The sequence below is a fragment of the Peromyscus californicus genome, unplaced genomic scaffold, assembly GCF_007827085.1.
Source record: "Peromyscus californicus insignis strain IS unplaced genomic scaffold, ASM782708v3 Scaffold_4__1_contigs__length_199733344, whole genome shotgun sequence".
Taxonomy (NCBI): Eukaryota; Metazoa; Chordata; class Mammalia; order Rodentia; family Cricetidae; genus Peromyscus; species Peromyscus californicus.
This window is the reverse complement of record NW_026294562.1, coordinates 192,386,430-192,408,506: the sequence shown is the minus strand read 5'-3', so window position 1 is coordinate 192,408,506 and position 22,077 is coordinate 192,386,430. Positions and strand designations below refer to the sequence as shown.

The window sequence follows — 22,077 nt, the reverse complement described above, 5'->3', positions numbered from 1 at the left end:
TGAATATATTCTTACACTGCTGTTTACTCTTCTGGGTTTGGATAATTATAGGTACTGGTGTTGATTCTTTTGATATCTTTATTGGATGGCTCTTTTGTTCCTTTATTGTCTGTTTCCTTTATTGCCTTTTGGCCTGAATGGCCAAGGGTTCTGGTGATTGGCTGGTGGTTAAATTGAGTAGGGTTGTCTTAGCTGAGGTTCATAGGGGTTTGTGTGCCCAGATCCAGTGTATTGTCTAGTTCTTCTGGCTCTTGTGGCCTCTACTTCTGCCTTTTGGGTCTGTTCTAACTGGTGTGAGTTGTGCCTGTGCCTATGGAGTCTGTTTTTCCATCTGGTCTAAGTTTGCCTGTGCCTGTTCTTCCAACTGGTGTGGGTGGTGCTTGTTCCTATAGGGTCTGTTGATGTTGCTGGAGAAGGCTGTTCACAGGGAGGTTACTGGGGTAGGTGGGATTGGGCGGCAGAGTGGGTCTGTTTTTCCAACTGGTATAGGTGGAGTTTGTGCCTCTAGGAGCTGCTGATGTTGCAGGGGATGATTGACCATGGGAGGATGATTGGGTTGGTGGGTTTGGGTGGCGGTGTGGGTCTTGTAGGTCACAGAGTCCAATGGGTGGTGGTGGTGGTGGAATGGCCTGCCTGCTGGACTCTTTCCTGCTGGCCGGTTGCAAACTATTGTTTTTATTATTACTGTTCAGTTTTAATTAATCAAATAAAAGCAAAATCAGATAGTATCAAACAAAAGTTCTACCACCAAATAAGTCATTGATATCTCCTCTTAAATTCTGCTTGTATAAATTTTATAATTATTACGTATTATTATTTAATGATTGCATTGGTTCATTTACTCACCATTACCCCTTGTTACCATCTGTCCTGTTGCAGGGTAAACATGTTTTCTTCCCAGTTTTCCTTCTCATATTTCATGTATGATTTGGGCAGATTTGGGCCAAGTATCCGGGCCGTAATCTGTCCTTAATTCCAACTAGCATGTCATATGGCTAGAGAGTTTTTCACGTCACCTCCCCATCCTCCAGCTCTTAAAATCTTTTATCTCTTCTGTAATGTTCTCTGCAAATGAGATATGAGAAGATGAAATTCCCATTATAGTCCATACAGTAATCATTTAATTGTTCTCAGTATTTGCTGAGTTATGAGTCACTGAAATAACTGTTGTCCCTTGAAAGCCAAGTTTCTTAGACCCAGGCCGAAAGCAACACCAGGCTATGGTATGCTCAGAATCAGTAAAATACAGTTTGAATATTTGTACCTGAGGCAGAATGTCAGTAGTGTATTCCCTCCTAGGGCCTGTGACCTTTACCATCACTGTCTTTTGGCCAGGTTCCTAGTACCATCCATGTATTTCTTTCTGTGGAGCCAGCTTCAGATGAAACCAGAAGGCCTTCTGTTACCCACAAAATGGTCTTGCCACTATGACACCTTGCCTGGCAGGTTGGTATTGTAGCACACTGGATCCAAATCTGGTTATGGCCATTGATATCTCTGCCCCCTGTCCCAGCCTGCATAGCAGTTTTTGACACTATAAATGCTACTACCACTGGGGAGTCTAAGATGGTTTTTAGACCCTGTGAGTGGTCTGCTGACTTCTCAGCTTCTCATTGGTATGTAAAAAAAAGTGATGTTATATGTGCATTATATAGCATATGAGGAGGTCTGTGAGATCTTAAGCTTTCTCATGAGTATTTTCACTTTTAAATTGCAGCATTCTATTTCTTATTGAAGAGGTCCCCTTTCTTTATTACTGAATTATATTATCACTTTTAAAATTTTCTATGTCTGAACTGTGTAACCATTGATGCAATGTTTTGAGTGTGGAAGTCACCCTTTTCTGTCATCTGGCAAAAGGATTCCAACTGTCCTTTTGTATTGTTAGGTTTAGGATTGTGTCTCATTGTCTTTTTTTATGCTGAGATATATTCTTTTTTTTGTCACATTCTTCAGAGCTTTTATAACTGGCAGGTATTATACTTTGCCACAGACCTGTCATGGATCTCTTGACATGATCCTATTTCTTCTCTCACTGAGTCTACATATTTGGTGTCTAACATTGATTAATTTATATATTGAAACAGTGTTGCATTCTTGGCATTAAATCACCTCTCATTCCATTTCCATGTAATTTAGACACAATCTCTATGTCTATGTTGATCCTGGAATCTGGTCTGTGGATTTTCTTTGAATACGTTTCTTTGGGCTCATCTGCTTGGGTATTTGGCCTCTGCTGCTTTGGGTGTGGGAGGAAAGCTAGCTTTGTATGATGACTTTCTACCATTCCTTTTCTTTGTGTTTTATGTGATATTCTCCTTGTGGTCTTAGTGTAAGGTTTGTCTAAAGGAAAGGAGAATTCTCTTCTGAATCTGTCCAGTCCTCAGACACTGTTAGGGAACTTCTTGCTTCAGTCTCAGCACTGTTTAATGCCTTTCTAGCTTTATACCTTAGCAGTTTTTCACTTATTTCTAGGAGCTTGTCCCTTTCTTCTTCAGTTCCAATTTGTTGTGTATGACTTTCCAGAATACTCCATAAAGAAAGTCTGATATTATTGGGATATGTCGCAATATCTTTTTTTCAACTCCAATTCTATTACTTGGGGATTCATTCTTTTAGTTTGGACTAGGTAAAAAGTGCTTCATCCATCCTTTTGTCAATTTACAGAAACAAGTTTGTTTCCTTGACTCATTATATTTGTGTCTAGTTTCTATTTCATTAAATTCTATACAATCTTTTAAATATCTTTCTGTATATCATTTCACATTGACTTACTATGCTTGTAAACCCTCAGTCACATTATTATGGACAAATATCTTTTTAAAAAAAAAAAGATTTATTTATTATGTATACAGTATTCTGCTTGCATGTATGCCTGCACGCTAGAAGAGGGCACCAGATCTCATTACAGATGGTTGTGAGCCACCATGTGGTTGCTGGGAATTGAATTCAGAACCTCTGCAAGAGCAGCCAGTGCTCTTAACCTCTGAGCCATCTCTCCATCCATGGACAGATATCTTACAAACACTGTCCAGTGCTCCCTAAACTTCTCAGTGTATCTTTGTCACTCCTCTTCCATGTCACTGCTTTTCATGAGCTGTCATTCACTCTGACACTCTACTAGAGTGTCCTCAGGTCTCCATGAATTCAGTCTTATTCTTCATTGAACTCTCTACAGTAGTTCTCACCATTGAAAATCCAACATGTCAATTGTGGCCATTGAACTGTACCGAGGCCACACTGTAGTAACAGAACAAGGCTTTAGTAAAATCTACATCCATGGAGAAAGGGAGGCAGGGTTGCAAAACAAACTCCATCCAAAGGAGCTTTTACATACTCCAAGTTCAAGCTGAGAGTCAGGAGAAAAGTCTCATTTATGGCATAGATAAGCTGTGAGACTTCAGGTTGGAGCCGAGAGACAGTGGGACAGGTTGCAGAGGCTTAAGGAAGCTGTGCAGCCCAGCAGACCTTTCCTTGGTGGAGGAGGCAAGGAAACAAGGAGGTTGGTTCCAGTAGAGGGAGAGGAGCAAGTATCTTAATAACTCGAGGTTTTTCCATATGGTGGGGCTCCAGAAAGTATAGCAGGCTCCAGGAGACAGAGATGATAATTACTGAGGAGGCGAGGAGAGAGGAATGGCTAGATCAGGAGGAGGGAATAGTCATCTGATGAGGCAGACTCTAGAATTTGGAACCAACTATGATTGGTTGCTGAAACAGATGATTTGTATACACCTTAAAGAGAGTCAAATCAGCAGCTTGAGTCTGACGGGTTGAGACATTGCATGGCTGAAGGTAAATATGCCAACTTCTACCAGTGCTACTTGAAGACAAGAGAACTCTGGAAGGGAGTAGTGTTTGGAGACTTATGTTAGAAGCTGGGACAGGGAGTGTAGAGAGAAGACAGTAATAGGTGACCCAAATTTAACTTCTTTGATTTGTGTAAAAGCAATTGAGCTGCAGCCAGAGGTACATTCTTGTATATCATTGTATGGAGGTGTAGCTTTAATACCCTTGTCTTAAACCCTATCTGTAGGGTCCCAGTCCAGTTCCCAGCCTCTACCCAGAGTACCTCAGAGAAAAACTTCCAGGAGCGAGGGAAGGAAAAGATTTCTTTAACATATCACATGAGCAAATGCTCTTCATTCTGTGTGCTCTTTATTGTTCTACAGTTACAAATTCCCAAGCATATGTATATCCATTCATTAACAAGTTGTTAGTAATAAAAGGTTACAAGGTCATATCTCAGAAACACCTGTCATGGTTCTGGCAGTCTCCCTTGATCAAATCTGAACCATATTATTCCTGAAGAATTCCACAACCCCTTGTCTCTTGTGGGAACAAAACTCCAATGCATTTTTTTTTTCTTTTTAAATTTTTAAAATTTTTCTCTTTTCTTTTAGGTATCTGTCAGGGACAGTTTATAAGCAGTGTCAGAATCTAATCCATAATGCCATGTGGTCTTTTACATTTCTCTTGTTAAGACCCTGGGAACTAGTCCTAGAGAACCCTTCAAGGACAGATGTTCAAAAGCAAAGGTCACATTCTAAAGGACTTTTTACCAACTGCCTGCTTCTTTTGACTTTACAGGAACTTGGGTGAATAAATTCCCAGTAGAAATGACACACAACCACAATCCAATGTGGTTTTTTTGATTTTTGATTTCCATTTGACAAATATATTTTTGACTTTTTTTAAAAGTTGAGATAGCCCCAAAGAATCTCGGTTGGTTCAATTTTGCAGTCCTATTTACAAGCCCATGTCTGCCAGCAGCTGTTGTTTGCTTATTACCAATCAAAAAATGCAAAACCAATACAATAACATGCAGGATCCAGACTCTGTATTTCCCAACTCTACATGGCTTATTCTTTTTTATATTACTTTTACCCTCTCTTTAAAGACCTCATTTTTTTTTAAAATAATTTCTTTCTTTCTGTGACTGTCTATACCCATTTTCTTTTCTTTTTTTAAGCCTATGTACATTGTAAAACACACTGTCACCTGTTTAGAGATTTTTTTTACATCTGGGCCTCTTTTGGTACATACTTCTAGTCTTTTTTGATTGCATGAGTAAACGTTATACTACTAAACTACACCTGGTTCCTCTGCACGGCTCTATCTAATGACTCCACTTGCTTCCTGGGTCACGAAAGCCAATCTTAGGTAGCTTGGTCGGCGGTGCATGACCTGGAACTGCATACAATCTTTCTAGGTGTATGCAGCCAGTACCTTTGTTGCCACAAGTGGTTTTTACTTGGCTTGCATTTTTTATTAAGTGTTGCCAGCTGAACAGCATTGAGTCTTCTTTCTTTCTTCCTTTCTTCCTTTCTTCCTTTCTTCCTTTCTTCCTTTCTTCCTTTCTTCCTTTCTTTCTTTCTTTCTTTCTTTCTTTCTTTCTTTCTTTCTTCCTTCCTTCCTTCCTTCCTTCCTTCCTTCCTTCCTTCCTTCCTTCCTTTCTTTTTTTCTTCCAGCTTTTCCAGGACCTGCATGGAAATTCGGCCCGCATTGGTATACCAAAAGGTTGTTTGGTCGTTTTTGCTCTTTTGTCTTCGGGAGGGGGCCTGCCACCCAGCTCTCATGTATATCACACACTGAGGCTTATTCTTAAATATAAATGCCTGGCCTTAGCTTGGCTTGTTTCCTGCCCAGTTTTCTTAAATTATCCCTGTCTATCTTTTGCCTTGGGCTTTTACCTTTCTCTATTTCTGTATACCTTTCATTATTTCTTTTTTTTTTTTTTTTTTTTTTGGTTTTTCGAGACAGGGTTTCTCTGTAGTTTTGCGCCTTTCCTGGAACTCACTTTGTAGACCAGGCTGGCCTCGAACTCACAGAGATCCTCCTGCCTCTGCCTCCCGAGTGCTGGGATTAAAGGCGTGCGCCACCACCGCCCGGCTACCTTTCATTATTTCTTATTCCCTGGCTTGTTGTGCAGCTGGGTGGCTGGCCTTGATGTCTTTCCTTATTCACCTCCCAGATTTTTCCTTTTATTTATACTCTCTGACTGCCAGATCTGCCTGTCCTTTCTCCTGCCTTGCTATTGGCCATTCAGCTCTTTATTAGACCATCAGGTGTTTTAGACAGGCAAAGTAACACAGCTTTACAGAGTTAAACAAATGAAACATAAAAGATTGCAATACATCTTTGAATGATTAAACAAATATTCTACAACATAAACAATGTAACACACCTTAAAATAATATTCTACATCATGGGAGAGCATAAAACAGCAGGCTAATGCCATTCATACCAATAAGACATCTGAATTTCTGTAAAACTGAATCCAGTGAGCTGAGACAAAAAGAAGGCTAAGAGATAGGGAATTTTTGAACCCTGAGTAAAGACAGAAGATGCTGTAGGAGAGAGTTGAGAGACTACAAGCTAGGGAAGTGTGTGTGAGATGTGGGCACATTGCAGCTGTCCTGATCCTTTGATTTCTCCCCCTCCTGCTAGGTCTGGCTTATGGCTCCCAGCTTACATCATACAGTTCCATCAACAATAACTGAAAAATAGGACATTTATATACTGTGGGATGAAAGAGGGGGGAACCAGACAAATACAAACAGGCTTGGGGCAGTGCAAAGAGAAATAGAGAATGGGGAAATCTCTTTCAATTTCCCTGATTGCTCTCAGAATTTGTAATAGTTCTAGATAATGTTAGGTTCTAGGGTGCTGTTAGGTGGCCCTTTGGTTTGATTGTCTGAGGATATGTGAAATGAATGATAAACAGCTCTGGTTACCGTGTGGATAGGTCAGGGTCACAACAGAACCCACTATTAGTTTCAGAGTTTTACTAGGAGGAAGGGGGTGGGGAGCACATGTGGAGAGCAGAGGGAAAGATAGTGGGGTGGGGGGAGAGAGAGCAGAGCAGAGAGAGAGGGTAGGGTTTTTAAGGGCTCCCCATGAAGCGGCTTCCGGAGCTACCCCACAGATGCGCTGATTGCGTGAGCGCACACTGATGATGTAAGATGTAAGACTCTTGGCTTAACTCCTGAACTGCGCATGTGCAATCATGTAGCTGGAGTGAGGGCAGAATTCTAACAGTATAGAGGCCAGAGTTGGTAGCAAAAGCAAGTAAATTTGGGGACTTCAGATCCAGCATCTAGTGGAAAGACTGTAGATTTTCTAAAAGATATCCCAGTGGGGCATGAGAGGGTATGGATGAGAGAGGGGCCTGGGAGGAAAAATGTCACTGTAGCGTGTTCTGTCAGGTATCCCCAAGGACTCAGGACTGGAGGAAAACCCAGTCCATTCTGTGTGTACTTAACTGCATTCAGCAGGGCTCACAGACTTAGTCTGCCTTTGCTGAAGGAGAGACTGGGCACTGGTACCAAGGCTTTCATCAAGGCCAGAAGGCAAGGGGTGCAGAAGGCAAGGATGAAAGGAGCTCTAGGAGAGGGGTCTCATCACAGAAAGGGTTGGAAAATGGAGTCTCAAAAGCCACAAGGGCTTAGAGGAGCTAGGGATTATGGGCACCTCCAAAAAGGAGATGGGAGAAGAGGGTAGGAAGTGGTGCAATATCTCAGTTGGGCCTAAAGAAACTGCAAGATTGCATCTCCAAGGGTGGGGGAACAGGGTTAGGGGAAGAGGGCAAGCCATAGCTTTGAGGATGCAGGGTACCTCCTCCTCCTAGAGTATTAGTGGGGTGCTCTGTGAGCAACTGTCACTTTGTTGGATTCACTGAAGCATTTGCACTAGCCAAAGCGGAAACACAGTGAATTGCTTCTGGTGGATGGGTTGCTCAGCAATCTGTGAACCAGAAGGTGATGGTGAATCTGTATCACGTGGACCTGAGATGAGGGATAGGGTCCAAGTGCATCTTAAACCCAGATGAGGAGGGCAGGCAGCAGGAGAGCCTATTGCAATCAGAGCATCACTGTGTTACATCTCTGAGGGGAAAAGTTTCCTGAATTGGAACTTTGATGTGGGAGGATTCCCCAGTGCAAGTGTTACAGCTCTGCTCCCATGGGGAAAGATTACCCAATGCAAGTGTTAAAACTCTGAAGGGAAAGGTATTCTTGCAGTCACACGACACAACAAACTTCACATGAGAGTTTTATTTGGAGGGAAAACCCGAGGGTGTGCTTCTGCTTGGGCAGGAAGCAGCAGAGAGCTGAGCAGAAGACAGGGTTTATATAGCGTTTCTTAGGGGTGGAACTTTCCATGTGGAGATTTCCAGTGTAAAGATTGTTAGGGTTTCAAGTCTAGAGCGTGGGATTTTTACTCTATGAGAGAAGCGTGTGTGCCTGTATCTGGAGGGGCTGTGTCTGGACTTTAGGGCAGTTAGAGTGTTCTGTGGGTAGAGTTTCTTAGCTGCAGGTCATAAGGCATGTTTGGCCACATGGAGGCCTCGAGGGCCTTATAAAAAGTGCTTTGCATGATACTATAGTCTTTGTGTTTGTCCTTTTAGGAGGTGTTAGTCTTTAATTATTGTTCTAAGATAAACTCGGAAACACAGTGGTGTATAATTCTGTCATCACAATCATTCAGTTCCATTTCCACCCTTGTGTTTTGATTGAGCTGTGATTAGAAGTGGTAGGACTCAAGTTAGGCTAACAGAATATGGTCCCTAATTGTTGTCAGTATTTATATACTGGATAAGACCTGGTGAACCATTCGTAAAATCCTTTACATCATTTTCTCTTTATTCGTACAATACTGTGATTGAAATCCAGGAGCTTTCTGAAGAATCTCTTTCTCAGGTAGTTTCATTGATATGCCAGAACGGCTCACTTTTATGCAGAACCTACAAACCTGGAAGGCAGAGAGAAATTAGACAGTACAAAATATACCAGGTATTTTGGATGTATTAAGGTAGAGGTTTTGAGGGGTTCATGTGACAGTGGAAAAGGCATGGAGGTAGGGGTTTTGAGGTGAGTCAACAGTTAATAGCCCTTTCTTGTCTAGAAAAGGGCATGGGTTCATTTCCCTTCATCAATGTGGAGGCTGACAACCATTTATAACTTTAGTTTCAGAGACCTGATGCCTTTTCTTACCACAGTTCACACCAGGCACAAATATAGAGCACTTACATACATGCTACAAAACATTGATACCCATCAGCTAACATACAAAATCTAAAGAAAAAAATAAAAACAATGAAAGTGCAACTGAGATATGAGAATGCTTTTGCCACATTCTGTTTCTCTAGAAATGATTCTAGAGCAGTGATTCTCAACCTTCCTAATGCTGCAACACTTAAAGTCAGTTCCAGCTGCTTACATGTGGGCTTATCTCCATGTGCGCAGAATCATGAGATGGATACAGGAGTGATGTTTCAGTTCCTAAGACCATCAGAAGTGTTTTCTTCTTGTCTTAGGCAACCCCTATGAAAAAGTCTTTCTACCTCCCCTCTCCTCACCCATCCCCCATTCTTACCCCACCCCCATAAAGGCTTGCAACCCACAGGTTGAGAACATCTGTTTTAGAGTATTCTACTGTAAATGTTCTCTAGATTATTTAATTGTACATGTTATTGGTTTCCCATATAAGCATCAATACTTTAAAAAAATATATTTGACTGTGCATGTGTGTGGACACTCCCCCAAGTTCTGCACCACCATTGCTCCAGCACATCTTGCAGGCAGGAGAGATTACAGGTTGAAGGTTTCCTCATTACCAGCAGTCTAATTTAACTTCGGTAAGTGATAGCTATTGAGAAATTTACCCATTTCTTTTAGTTTCTAATTTTGTGGACTACGGGTTTTTAAACTATGATCCAATGATTCTTTGTATTTCCTTGGTGTTTGTTGATAGGTCCCCCTTTTGTGTTTCTGATTTTGTTAGTTTGGACATTATTCATCCATCTTTTAGTTAGTGTGTTTAGGGGTTTGTCTATCTTGTTGATTTTCCTAAAGAACCAACTCTTTGTTTCATTGATTCTTTGTAATGTTCTCTTTGTTTTTATTTTATTGATTTTAGTCTTCAGTTTGTTTTCTGTAATCTGCTCCTCTTGAGTAAACTTGATTCTTTTTGTTCTAGAGCTTTCAGGTATGATGCTAAGTGGCTAGTGTGAGATCTGTCCCATTTCTTTATGTGAGCACTTAGTGGTATGAGCTTTCTTCTTAGTACCACTTTCATTGTGTCCTATAAGTTTGGGTATAAAGTATGCCATGGAGTCTAGCTCCAAGGCTCTACACACAGGATTTGTAGAATAAACCACAGCGTAGTGAAAACTAATTTGGCACTTTACCTGAGGGGTAAAAATGGAATAAATTCACACATGAACTGTTTGGGTCCTGTTCTTTTATTCTGCTTCAGCTTTCTCTTCATAGCTTATATACACATTTAACAGCAACTTTAGGCAGTAAAAAAGGTTACAGAAAACTCTTCTCAGGGTCACAAAGCATTCCTTACATAAGTGCCAACTTCTGATAGTGGGCAGCTGCAGCTGTGGATATAAAAGGGGGATTTTTGGCTGTACACTAACTTCCTAAGGTGATTAGCCTAAGAGGTTAACAAGGGCAAAAGGCTAAACTATTATATTCCTTAAGTGTATTTAACATTGTAGGCTAACATTCTGTGGCAAAGCTGTCAGTTTCTCTTCGGAGCTTCCAGCAGGAGAGAACTGCTGCAGCCCAGATGCTAGGAGCCATATGCAAATAACCAATGGACAGAATTATGTCTGTGTAACCATGGCGACCTGTGTAAATCACAAGGGGAAGTGAGCAGCATTGACTTGCATCAGAGCTTTTGCCAAAGGCTGGCTGGCAGAGAAGAAATGTCTCAGATATAAAAATACATTTTCTGTCCTGTAACCAGAGCATGGAGGGAACCTTGTAACTTTTTTGTTCAATGCTATGAAGCCAGGCCATCTCCCTGTAATTCTGGCCATCTATGTAGCCTTTCTCACTGTAACTAGGCATAAAGCTATTTTTCTCTGGACATGGTTAGTTGCTTAACAGCTTTTTCCTGTTAATCATGTAAATTAACATAGACATGTAACACTTAAACATAGACAGTTGGTTAATTGAGCCTCATATCTAGTGTCATGAACTGAGGTTAGAATGTTCCTACAAATTGTTAATTGCTAAAGGATCAGAGCAGGTGAACACTGAGTCTCCTTATCAGCTGCTGTTGGAGAAAGAACAGGGCTATTCAGTCTCTGAATGATCGTGATTTAACAAGGCCAGACACCCTGTAATTTCATCCTTGAGTCTAATCTGTGGAAGTTCTACTTGTTATCCATTCACAGAGACTCTTCATCTGACCAAATTGCCTGTTAGTAACCTAATTATAGAGAACAGGCTTCTATGTTTCTCACCATAATATGGAACAAAGGCTGAATTATGAGAGCTTGTTTTATTTATCAGAAATAAATGGTGTAGGGAGACGTGTGTATGATCACATCTTCATTAAAAAGGACCTGGGTGCTTTTCTTTCCTACCTATGTTCTTATCACAGGGATTTGGTATTCTGTGAATTCATTCATCCCCACCCCCCCTTGCCCTTCTGCCCATGGTCCCTTTTTCCCTTCTTCTTCTTCTTCTTCTTCTTCTTCTTCTTCTTCTTCTTCTTCTTCTTCTTCTTCTTCTTCTTCTCCCTCCTCCTCCTCCTCCTCCTCCTCCTCCTCCTCCTCCTCCTCCTCCTCTTCCTCCTCCTCCTTTTTCTCCTCCTCCTCCTCTTCCTCCTCCTCCTCCTCCTCCTTCTTCTTCTCTCTCTCTCTCTCTCTCTCTCTCTCTCTCTCTCTCTCTCTTTGTTGTTGGTAACATTTCCCATATTAATTTAATCCTTTAGGTAGAAATAGTAGTTTGCTGGTTCTGTGTGGTGGACATGGTCTAGTACTCTACAGCTCTCCTATTTGTCAATTTCTTGTGTAAAATGCTTTATTTGTTATGTTATGATGACTAATTTCATTCTTCTATTTGTATGTGTAATTTGCCTCTTAATTATGATCTGCAGTGCACCTTGAGTGGATGACCTTTGTTATTTCATAAATTTCTTCATGTGCTCTTGCTTTTCCATTAATTTTAGGAGCTGATGTTTTTGGGTGCAATGACGAAGTTCACAGTCATTTTCTTTCTCCACTCTAAATATATCCTTCTGTGTTCTCTTGTCTATAGAAATGTTGAAAAGATTGCTAGTATCATTTTGATTTTGCGGTCTTTTATGTGGTTTGGCACTGTTCATAACAGTGTGGTATTAATTTTAACTTTGTATTTTTGATACCTTGATGTGAAATTTCAACAAGAATTCCAGTTTTTGGTCCAGGGACAGGAACTCAGAGACGAACAACAAGAACAATGAATGCTTCTCTGGTAAATGCTCCCGAGGTCAGTGCCATGCTTATATTTTTTGAAATTCGTTTTTATTATTGAAACCGTTATTATTGAAACCGTTTAAGACTTGAATTCTCTACCTCTGGTAATGTTATCAAAAGTATCTGTTTTCTATGATTTATTTTCTTTTTCTCTGATAATCAAGAGTAAGTCTGTAGATCTTTCACATACATAGCACAGCCCTTTCTACTTATATTTTCATTCCATGTTTTACTTTGAGAACATAAATTTTCATAGACTGAAGACCTGTCATTCTGAAAGAGAATATATTGCAAATGGTACTCAAAGAATATATTGATGGCCAGTATCTACATAGGATGGACTGGGTCCTTTTATATTAATGAGGAAGGAAGTTCTCATGTACCAGGTCAGGTTTCCAGAACCAGGCTTATGAATGTGGACATGCAAATACATGAATTTTTTTGATGACTTCACTGAACCATTTATGGAAAAGTAGAATTAGTGAAGATTCACTGTCTTGAATCCCAGTAGTAAATATATCAGCACCCTAGATAGTATGGATGATAGAAGGAATAAGTTGCTGGCTTCTTCCATAAAATTAAAGGGTTTGTGTTCACGTGCAAATTGAAGTATACTTGTTTCTCCCTTTGACATGTAATATTACACAGTGATAATAGGCGTGTTACTATTGGAAATCTACTCATCTGTGAAGTCCTGATATTTTTTTTTTTTCTTTTTGATTTTCGAGACAGAGTTTCTCTAGGTAGTTTTGGTGCCTGCCCTGGATCTCTCTGTAGACCAGGCTGGCCTTGAACATTGAGATTCTTAATACTCAGTTGTAAGTTGTCAATAGGCAGATGATTATTATTATTTTGTTGTTGTTGTTCTTTATTTTTCAGAAGGGTATAAGTACCAGTGTCTCCACCTTTGTATTGCACCATGTAGGATATATTACTAAGAATTTTCTGGAGAGAATTGAATTGGTGCTGTGCATAAGCCATCAATTTTGAAGCATAAACAAATGTCCCACTTAAACCCTTTACTCTTCTTTGCTTTTGGAGGTATAAGGCTGCTCCCACCCTGTTTTTTCTCCCCCTGAGGCCATGTATTTCATATGAAGAGATTCTTAAGTGTTGTGGGGATGGACAGGTTTCTACTTCTCCTTTTACAAATAACATTTTATTTAAGTATATGAGTGTTCTCCATACGTCTATGCACACAGCATGATGCATTATTCACCTGCATCCCTGAGCTTGGCAACAAATCTGACACTGGAGTTACACACTGTAATGAGCTGCCATGTGTGTAGAGAAAGTTAAATTAGATTTCTCTGCAGGAACAGCAAGTGCTTTTACCTCTGAGCCATTTCTCTAACGCCAAGGTTTACATTCCTGTTGTGTATTTGTGAGACAGAGAGTGTAGAACCTTGCATCTTTTAGTTTTTGAGAAGTTAAGAATTATAAATGACGCTTAACTGTGTAATATAAAATCCTGGTTGATGAGAGAGCTCAATTCCTGAAGAAAATAATAGGGTTGAAATGAAAAGATTTGAGTTTTCATTTGAGCCAATCTCATGAGTAGTAATGTATCCAACATTAATGAAGAATTAGTATGATTCTCACAACGCCTAATATATATGTTTCAATCATAAAATGTTTCTTCCTGATCTGGATTCATTGTCACACACATTCCATTTTTTACACATATTTCTAACGGTCCTGTTTTGAAACACCATATAGAATTCATGAAATTGCTATTATCTGTGCTGTTGAGTCAACTTTTATAAAAATTTACATAATAATTCTGTCTATTTCTGATTATTTACTTAGTCATTGTGAAATATTGTCAAAATAATTGCACAAAGTATTTGAGTTTATGTGTTTGGAACATTGGATGTACACGCTGATGTTACACTCCTTACTATTTAAAGAAAACAGTGGATTCTGCATTCCATATTCTATATCTTGGGTTTAGAAAGGGTGCAACATTGCACCTAGGCTTCAGGATCTCAATTGACCATGGTAGAATTTAGTGTGATGTATCCCAGCTACAGATAGGATAAATACAGTGTCCATAGTTGAGTGAGGTCAACAGTTGTAGAATTTAGAAGCACATTTCAGTTTTGCTCATCATAGTTAACCATCTGAGATTGACCTAGGGATCCTATTTGATATTAACACGTACTCCATAAAGGTAAATTTCTGCATGTAGTACTCACATGTGTGTTATATTCCCTAAAAGTTTGCTGACTGTGATACTATTAATGTCATCCTCATTTTATAGAGATAGGAAATACAGTACAGGCTATGACCATTTTACTGTTTTACTATAATTAAATTTCAGTTTTGTTTTATGTACAGGTATTGTTGCCTGAACATATGATTGTGTACTGTGTATACCTTTTGTCTGTATAGTTCAGAAGTGAGCATGGGATCCCATGGAATTGGGGTTAAAACCTGTTGTATAGTGCCACAAGGGTGCTGTGAACCAAACTACATTTTAAAGGACGTTAAAAGTCACTATAGAATCCAAACAGCAGAAACCATTTTCAAATGTAGCAATTGTGGCAAATCCTTTATCTGCTGCTCAGGTCTTAGAAAATATCAGCAAATTCATGAAGGATAGAGACCTTAAGAATGGAAGCAATGTAATAAATCTTTCATTAAATTGTGTATGGAAGAGAAGCAGTGGTGAACCTCTAACACATTCCTGCAGCCCTGCTAGAAAACTTTTGTCTTTGAACAACTGCCATGCCTCATCTACATCACCGAAGTGTCTAATTCTTTAGTTTCTTTTACCTAGGAAAGCATTTTGTTCAGCAGCACATGATGTATATGTAACTTCCCATTACAGAGTCTGTTATCATTCAGGGAAGTGGCTGTGGACCTCTCACAGGAGGAATGGGAATGTCTAGATTGTGCTCAAAAGGCATTGTACATGGATGTAATGTTGGAGAATTACAACAATCTAGTCTTTCTAGGTAAGAATGCTCTTCTATGGAATTTGTGATTCATCCTTTTCATTTACTTACTTTATTTATATGTAATCTCTCTGAACTGTCTAGACACTCTCAGAAATAAGGGAAATTCTAGTTATCAGCATAGTTCTTTCATGGTGCCTTCCTTTACATTTTTCAGTGCTTCATAGAAGCATAAACAATGCTATATTCTGAGTGATTTCTCCAGCACTCCTCTAGTTTTTAAAGAAAACTTCATAGTTCAAAGAAGATTGACTGTTCAGAACATGGAAATATATTGCAGTACACACAACAATTTGAATAGTTTGATTTTACTGTTGGATTTAACTATTCACCTGTTTCTGATTTTTACAGTTCAGGAGGTTTCAAACAAAAGTTGAGCTTCTGGTAGTTAGCATGGGTTTTTGTTTGTTTTGTTTATTCAGTTTTTGAGATGTATTCTTTATGTTGAGTCATGAGAAAGCATGATTTTAATGCTAGCAGTAGTGATGCAGAAGCAAAAGGATATGTGTTCCATCCCTACCTGGGTTACATAATGTGTTCCTAGCTGTCCAAAGCTATCCAGTCTGGCTGTGTTTCAAATACATACAGGAAAATAGATAAAACATTATTCATATGATCCTTCAGGGAGCTTCTCTAATTATTGCTTGATCACTTATTTGTCTTGTGTTCTGCAAGGTACACAGTTTAGATATGAAAGAGAAGGCCAATGTCAGTCCTTTTGGTTTGACATAGGTCAGACTGGAGCATCCATGTAATGATGTGAGACAGAATAGACCTCTGTAGAGAACTCTATCCCTGAGAATTGGAAGTTTATATGTGATAGAAAACTTAAGATAATTAGTCATTAAATCTCTGATTCATGCTTTAATCCCTGTTTTCCTTCATTGTGGCAATTTTCCAGGTAAAAATCAAAGAGTCCACACAGGAAAGAAAGAACACAAAAATACAGAGCTTGATAAATCTTTTGACTCTGAACATGGACTCACACTGAAACGTACCAATAGTGAAAAGAAACCACACGAAAGCTGGAAATGTGGAAACTGCTTCAAGACAGACTCAAGCCTTAGTAGACATCAGAGAGCTCATAGTAGACAGAAACCTTATAAATGTACAAAATGTAGTAAATCCTTTACACATTTGTCACAATTCAAAGTACATTGCAATTTCCATTGTGGAGAAAAACCCAACGAATGTACAGACTGTCCTAAGTGTTTTTACAAGACATCAGAATTTAAAAGACATTGCAGAATACATTCTGGAGAGAATACTTACAAATATAGTGAATGTGACAAATCCTTTCGTCGACAAAACCATCTTAGAGCTCATCAGAAAATTCATACAGGAGAGACACCTTACAAATGCAGTGACTGTGATAAATCCTATAAACAGAGAAGCAGTCTTAGAGTTCATCAAAGAATACATACAGGAGAGAAACCTTACAAATGTATTGAATGTGACAAATCCTTTACCACTGCCTCACATCTTAGAACTCATCAGAGAATTCATACAGGAGAGAAACCTTACAAATGTAGTGAATGTGACAAATCATTTGCCCAGAAAGCCAATCTTAGAACTCACCAGAGAATTCATATAGGAGAGAAACCTTACAAATGTAGTGAGTGTGACAAATCTTTTACCAGTGGCTCATCCTTTAAATTGCATCAGAGTATTCATAGAGGAGAGAAACCTTACAAATGCAGTGAATGTGACAAATCCTTTACACACAAAGTCAGTCTTAGAGCTCATCAGAGCATGCATACAGGAGAGCAACTTTACAAATGTATTGAATGTGACAAATCCTTTTTTCATAAATCTTTTCTTACAATTCATCAGAGAATTCATACAGGAGAGAAACCTTACAAATGCAGTGAATGTGACAAATCCTTTATCACAAAAGACCATCTTAGAAGTCATCAGAGAACTCATACAGGTGAGAAACCTTATAAATGCAGTGAATGTGACAAATCCTTTTCCCATAAAAGCAATATTAGAATTCATCAGGCAATTCACACAGGAGAGAAACCTTACAAATGCAGTGAATGTGACAAATCCTTTGTCCACAAAGACTATCTTAGAACGCATCAGAGAATTCACACGGGAGAGAAACCTTACAAATGCAGTGAATGTGACAAATCCTTTATCCATAAAGACTATCTTAGAACTCACCAAGTGATTCATACAGGAGAGAAACCTTACAAGTGCAATGAGTGTGACAAATCCTTTACCAGGGTATTCAGTCTTAGAATTCATCAGAGACGACATAGAGGAGAAAATCCTTACAAATGTAGTGACTGTGACAAATCTTTTGCTCGGAATGGCCATCTTAGAGCTCATCAGAGAACTCATACATTAGAGACACCTTACAAATGCAGTGAATGTGATAAATCCTTTACACAAAGAGACCGTCTTACAGCTCACCAGAGAACGCATACAGGAGAAAAACCTTACAAGTGTATTGAATGTGACAAATCCTTTACCAGTGCCTCACAACTTAGACTTCATCAGAGAATTCATACGGGAGAGAGACCTTATAAATGTAGTGAATGTGACAAATCCTTTTTCCATAAACACAACCTCAGCTCTCATCAAAGATTTCATACAGGAGAGAAACCTTACAAATGTGGTGAATGTGACAAATCCTTTCCCCGGAAAGACCATCTTAAAAGTCACCAGAAAATTCATGCAAGAGAGAAATCTTAGAAATTTAGTGAGTGTGACAAATCTTCTAGCAAGAAAGCCCATCCTGCCGGGCGGTGGTGGCGCACGCCTTTAATCCCAGCACTCGGGAGGCAGAGGCAGGCGGATCTCTGTGAGTTCGAGGCCAACCTGGGCTACCAAGTGAGTCCCAGGAAAGGCGCAAAGCTACACAGAGAAACCCTATCTCGAAAAACCAAAAAAAAAAAAAAAAAAAAGCCCATCTTAGACCTCAGTAGAGAACTCATACAGTTGAGAAACCTTGCCAATGTAGGGAATGTGACAGATCTTTTATCAGTTGCTCAGATCATAGAAAACATTAGAGATTCTATACAGGAGAGAAACCCTTCATGTGTACTACATGTCAAAAATTCTTTATCAGTTCCCCCATGTCTTAGAAGACATTAGATTATTCATGAACAAGAAACCTTACCAATATATAAAATGTAATCAAAAGAGTGTCAGTTACTAGGCCCTCAAGCTGAATCCAGGTGGGCCTATGAGGAAGTACATTATGTGCTTGCTTGGTAACTTGTTTGAGCCAATTTCCTCAACTATAGGGCCTGCCCCACTACTTATCCACCCTTTTATTTTATTACATGTGTGCTCAGCAGCAGTCAGAGTTATATGCCCTGGCTGTCTTTACCTTGCCTTGGATGCTCAGCAATTAGATTGTGCCTGTCTTAGATTGGCTTGCCAAACAAGCACTTACCTGTCTTTGACTCTCAGCCCTCAAAGAGTGTTCATCCCTGGGGAGTCTCCCCAAGTGGGGAGGATCAGTAAGCAGCCTTATCAGTTTCAGAAAGCTAGGCATGCACAACCAGCGATGGAGGGCTATGATGGTGGAGGGCTATGATTTGGATGCCTAAGAGCCTTTGACACCTGTAGAGTCCCCTTAGTGTCTGCCCATTGCCGGATGTGCTGTAAGAGACTGTTAAAAAGGAGAAAGCTTAAAATCACCACCCTGCCAATCAAAACACGAGTTAAAATCCAGAAGGGATCTAGCAGTCTTTTTATGTCATGCCAAACCCTTTCAAGAAATAAAGAGTCAAAGGCCATAACCTCTGTCCTTTTCTGACTTAATAGGAAAATTTCATGTGTTAGCTGTCCACCTTGACTGGGAAGGCTTCTATGGGCCTATGGCCTGACAGTGGTACAGGCTGTGAGGGTTGTAAGACTCTTGGCCCTGTGGAAGACTATTTACCTCCTGAGGGAGGCATGTAGTGGGGTATCTTACCCCAAGAATACCTTGATGGTGGCATAGGTGCCTGCACTGGTGTTAGACCAGAGAGGGAAACAGTACATGACTTAATAATTACAGCTGCTTTCTCCTTTACAGATTTTGCAGGGCCCAAAATGACTTTCTCCTCATCATTTGGATGTTGTAGAGATATCTGACATAGTGATGTTTGTGTAGAAAAGATTACCCATCTTTTATAGAGAAACAGCAAGCAAACAACAGAGAGAAGATGACCATTAACAAGTATGAAAATTTGTATCACACCCTTGTCTTATGCTTAGTGGGGCACTTCTGTAGCTTTTTAGTCCTCAGACCTTATGCCCACAAGATGTCTCCAGGCACCCCTCATTGGTTGTCCAGTCATTTTGTGGAGGTTCTAGATGAAAGCAAACAGAAAAAAAATGTGCCTCCCTAATGGGACAGGCAGGCAAACATGACAGACAACACAAAAGAAGGAAAGAAATGGGAGTCCCAATGCTTCCTTGCTGAACAGACCAAAAGATCACAACACTGAGGGCCCTTCAACCGAAACACACTATCTTGGGGTCTGGCTGTCAAGCACCATGAGTGAAGGGAGGGAGACGATAAGAATCTGTCTCAGGGGGGTTGGTGAGATGGCTTAGTGCTTAAGAACACTGGCTGTTCTTCCAGAGGTCCTGAGTTCAATTCCCAGCACCCACATGGTGGCTCACAACCATCTGTAATGAGATCTGGCTCCCTCTTCTGGCCTGCAGAAATACATGCAAACAGAACATTGTATACATAATAAATAAATAAATCTTAAAAAAAAAAAAGAATCTGTCTCAGAAAAGAGAGTAACAGAAGCTCCACCTTGGGTGCCAGATGCTACTGGACACTAATTGCTCCCTAAGGATAGGGCATGTGAAGGCACAGCATCAACAGCACAGACACTGGGAGTCAGTTGAAGGCAAACAACAAACTTATTTATTCAATAACACGGAAGGCCTCATATATCCTCCCAAAACTCATGCTGTGTCCTAATCTTGTGTCATTGTGTGGTTGTCCCTCATTGGCTGGGTATGATCAGAAACTCTGACGGTGCATGTTACTAAGCCCTCAGCCAGACTCCATGTTGGTTCATAAGGAAGTGCATCATGTACATGCCCTGGCAATCAATCGGAGTCAATTTCCTCGACCCTATGGGCCCAGCCTCTACTACAGATAAGTAAAAACAAATTCTGGGAGATAAGACAGGGCCTGTCCATTGAAGAGGTATGCTGTGTGTTTAACTTTCCTGGATTGTCCACTCCTTATCTGGGTGCACAAGACTGCCCTCTACATTTTCCCATTTCTAAGTTTTTGAAGAAAAATAGCAGCCATAATAGAGGCTCTGGTTGAATGCATTGACTCTATGTAAAGTCTAATTAATACAAGCATAAGGGAATTATAAGAATAGCTAACAGAACCAAGGAAACAGGAAAGGCTCTTAGCCACAAGGGGCTTATAAAAGTCACTTGAGGGCCGGGCGGTGGTGGCGCACGCCTTTAATCCCAGCACTCGGGAGGCAGAGCCAGGTGGATCTCTGTGAGTTCGAGGCCAGCCTGGGCTACCAAGCGAGTCCCAGGAAAGGTGCAAAGCTACACAGAGAAACCCTGTCTCGAAAAACGAAAAAAAAAAAAAAAAAAAAAAAAGTCACTTGAGAGATTATTATCTGTCTCCTTATACAGGGTATTGATTTGATCATCAATAGTATGAGAAAATCTGATACAATCAAGCAACACATGCCAGGTAATTGTTGACAACCAAGATTATTTTTGAGCAACAAATAATCTATAGTTCTATATTATATTACTGTTGCCTCCAGTTCACTCATATCTTGGTTGACTTTTTACTAATAGTTTTCTAGTTATATTTGTAGTTTTACTTATTTTTACTAATCATACAGAGCAATTTAGATACTTCTCTTTGAGTTCAAAAATTCATTCTGGAATAGGCAATGAAAGGGCTGAAGTGGCTTCAATAATTACAGGAGCTAATAGATGCAAAGAATCACCACTATTTTTATGGAGTGCTCTCCCAATTCTATTGATGAATTGTAGTCATTTACTTTGGGATTTTTAACTACAGAGAGACATTTGATTGTGGGACCTACTAAGTCAAACCAACATACGTATTTTAAAGGTATCTCGTTTTTGAAATTTGGATCTAAGGATATGTTGTTTTGGAAAAGAGGTTCTGCTTTGGTTTCCATAGACAATGAGAACCTATGGATTGCTTTCCGGTTTATATGGTTTGATCAAGCAAGACCCCCTGAAAGGTCTCTGATGACAACCATTGCCCAGATGATCCAACACCTAGAACATCTTCAAGGCAACTGGTTGAGACTGTACTGCCTCAGACTACTACAGCCAAGATTTAACTATAATTTTAAATTTTCTCAGGATCCCCATAAGATTGCCAGCACCCCCAATCAGCAGGAAGTAGTATGGAAAGCTGCACTCAAATTCTCAAAATATTGTTTATGATAGTTTGTTTTTATTTAAAGGAGGTTGATTATATATGGCTAATGGTCATACTCAATCTCTTTCTAAATAAAAAAGATGGATATGTTATAGAAATAGTGAACAATAGATTATTGAATCTTCTTTAATCCCAATCAAACAACTGTTAATCTTAAAATACATTGATAAGGATTTTGGTGTATTGATACAAATTGAAGGTCAATTTTGTTATGCTCTATGTATATTTCTACTCTTGTTTAAGGTATGTTTGTGCAACACATTTAAAATTGTATCATTAAATAATACAGATTAATACTTAAGGTGAAGATGTACAAACTAGGGATCCAACACTACTCATTATGACTATAAGACTGATTCTTCTTAGTTCATCCAATAAACAATCATCTACATTTAAAGAGACAGCAAAGTCAGTTAAAAATTTTAATCACTGAGAAACATCTAATTAAA

The 22,077-nt window shown here is 39.6% G+C and overlaps 1 protein-coding gene across 1 annotated transcript in view; it reads left to right on the top strand.

The window, feature by feature from the left end:
- Nucleotides 1-19,925, top strand: part of LOC128124265 (zinc finger protein 420-like) — a 48,818-nt gene extending 28,893 nt beyond the window's left edge. The window contains 5 exon segments of the mRNA XM_052760438.1: nt 1,336-1,446; nt 12,185-12,266; nt 15,087-15,213; nt 16,115-17,820; nt 17,822-19,925. Of these exon segments, the coding sequence (XP_052616398.1) occupies nt 1,336-1,446; nt 12,185-12,266; nt 15,087-15,213; nt 16,115-17,820; nt 17,822-17,986 (2,191 nt within the window). The 3' untranslated portion in view covers nt 17,987-19,925.
- Nucleotides 19,926-22,077: the final 2,152 nt, after the last annotated feature.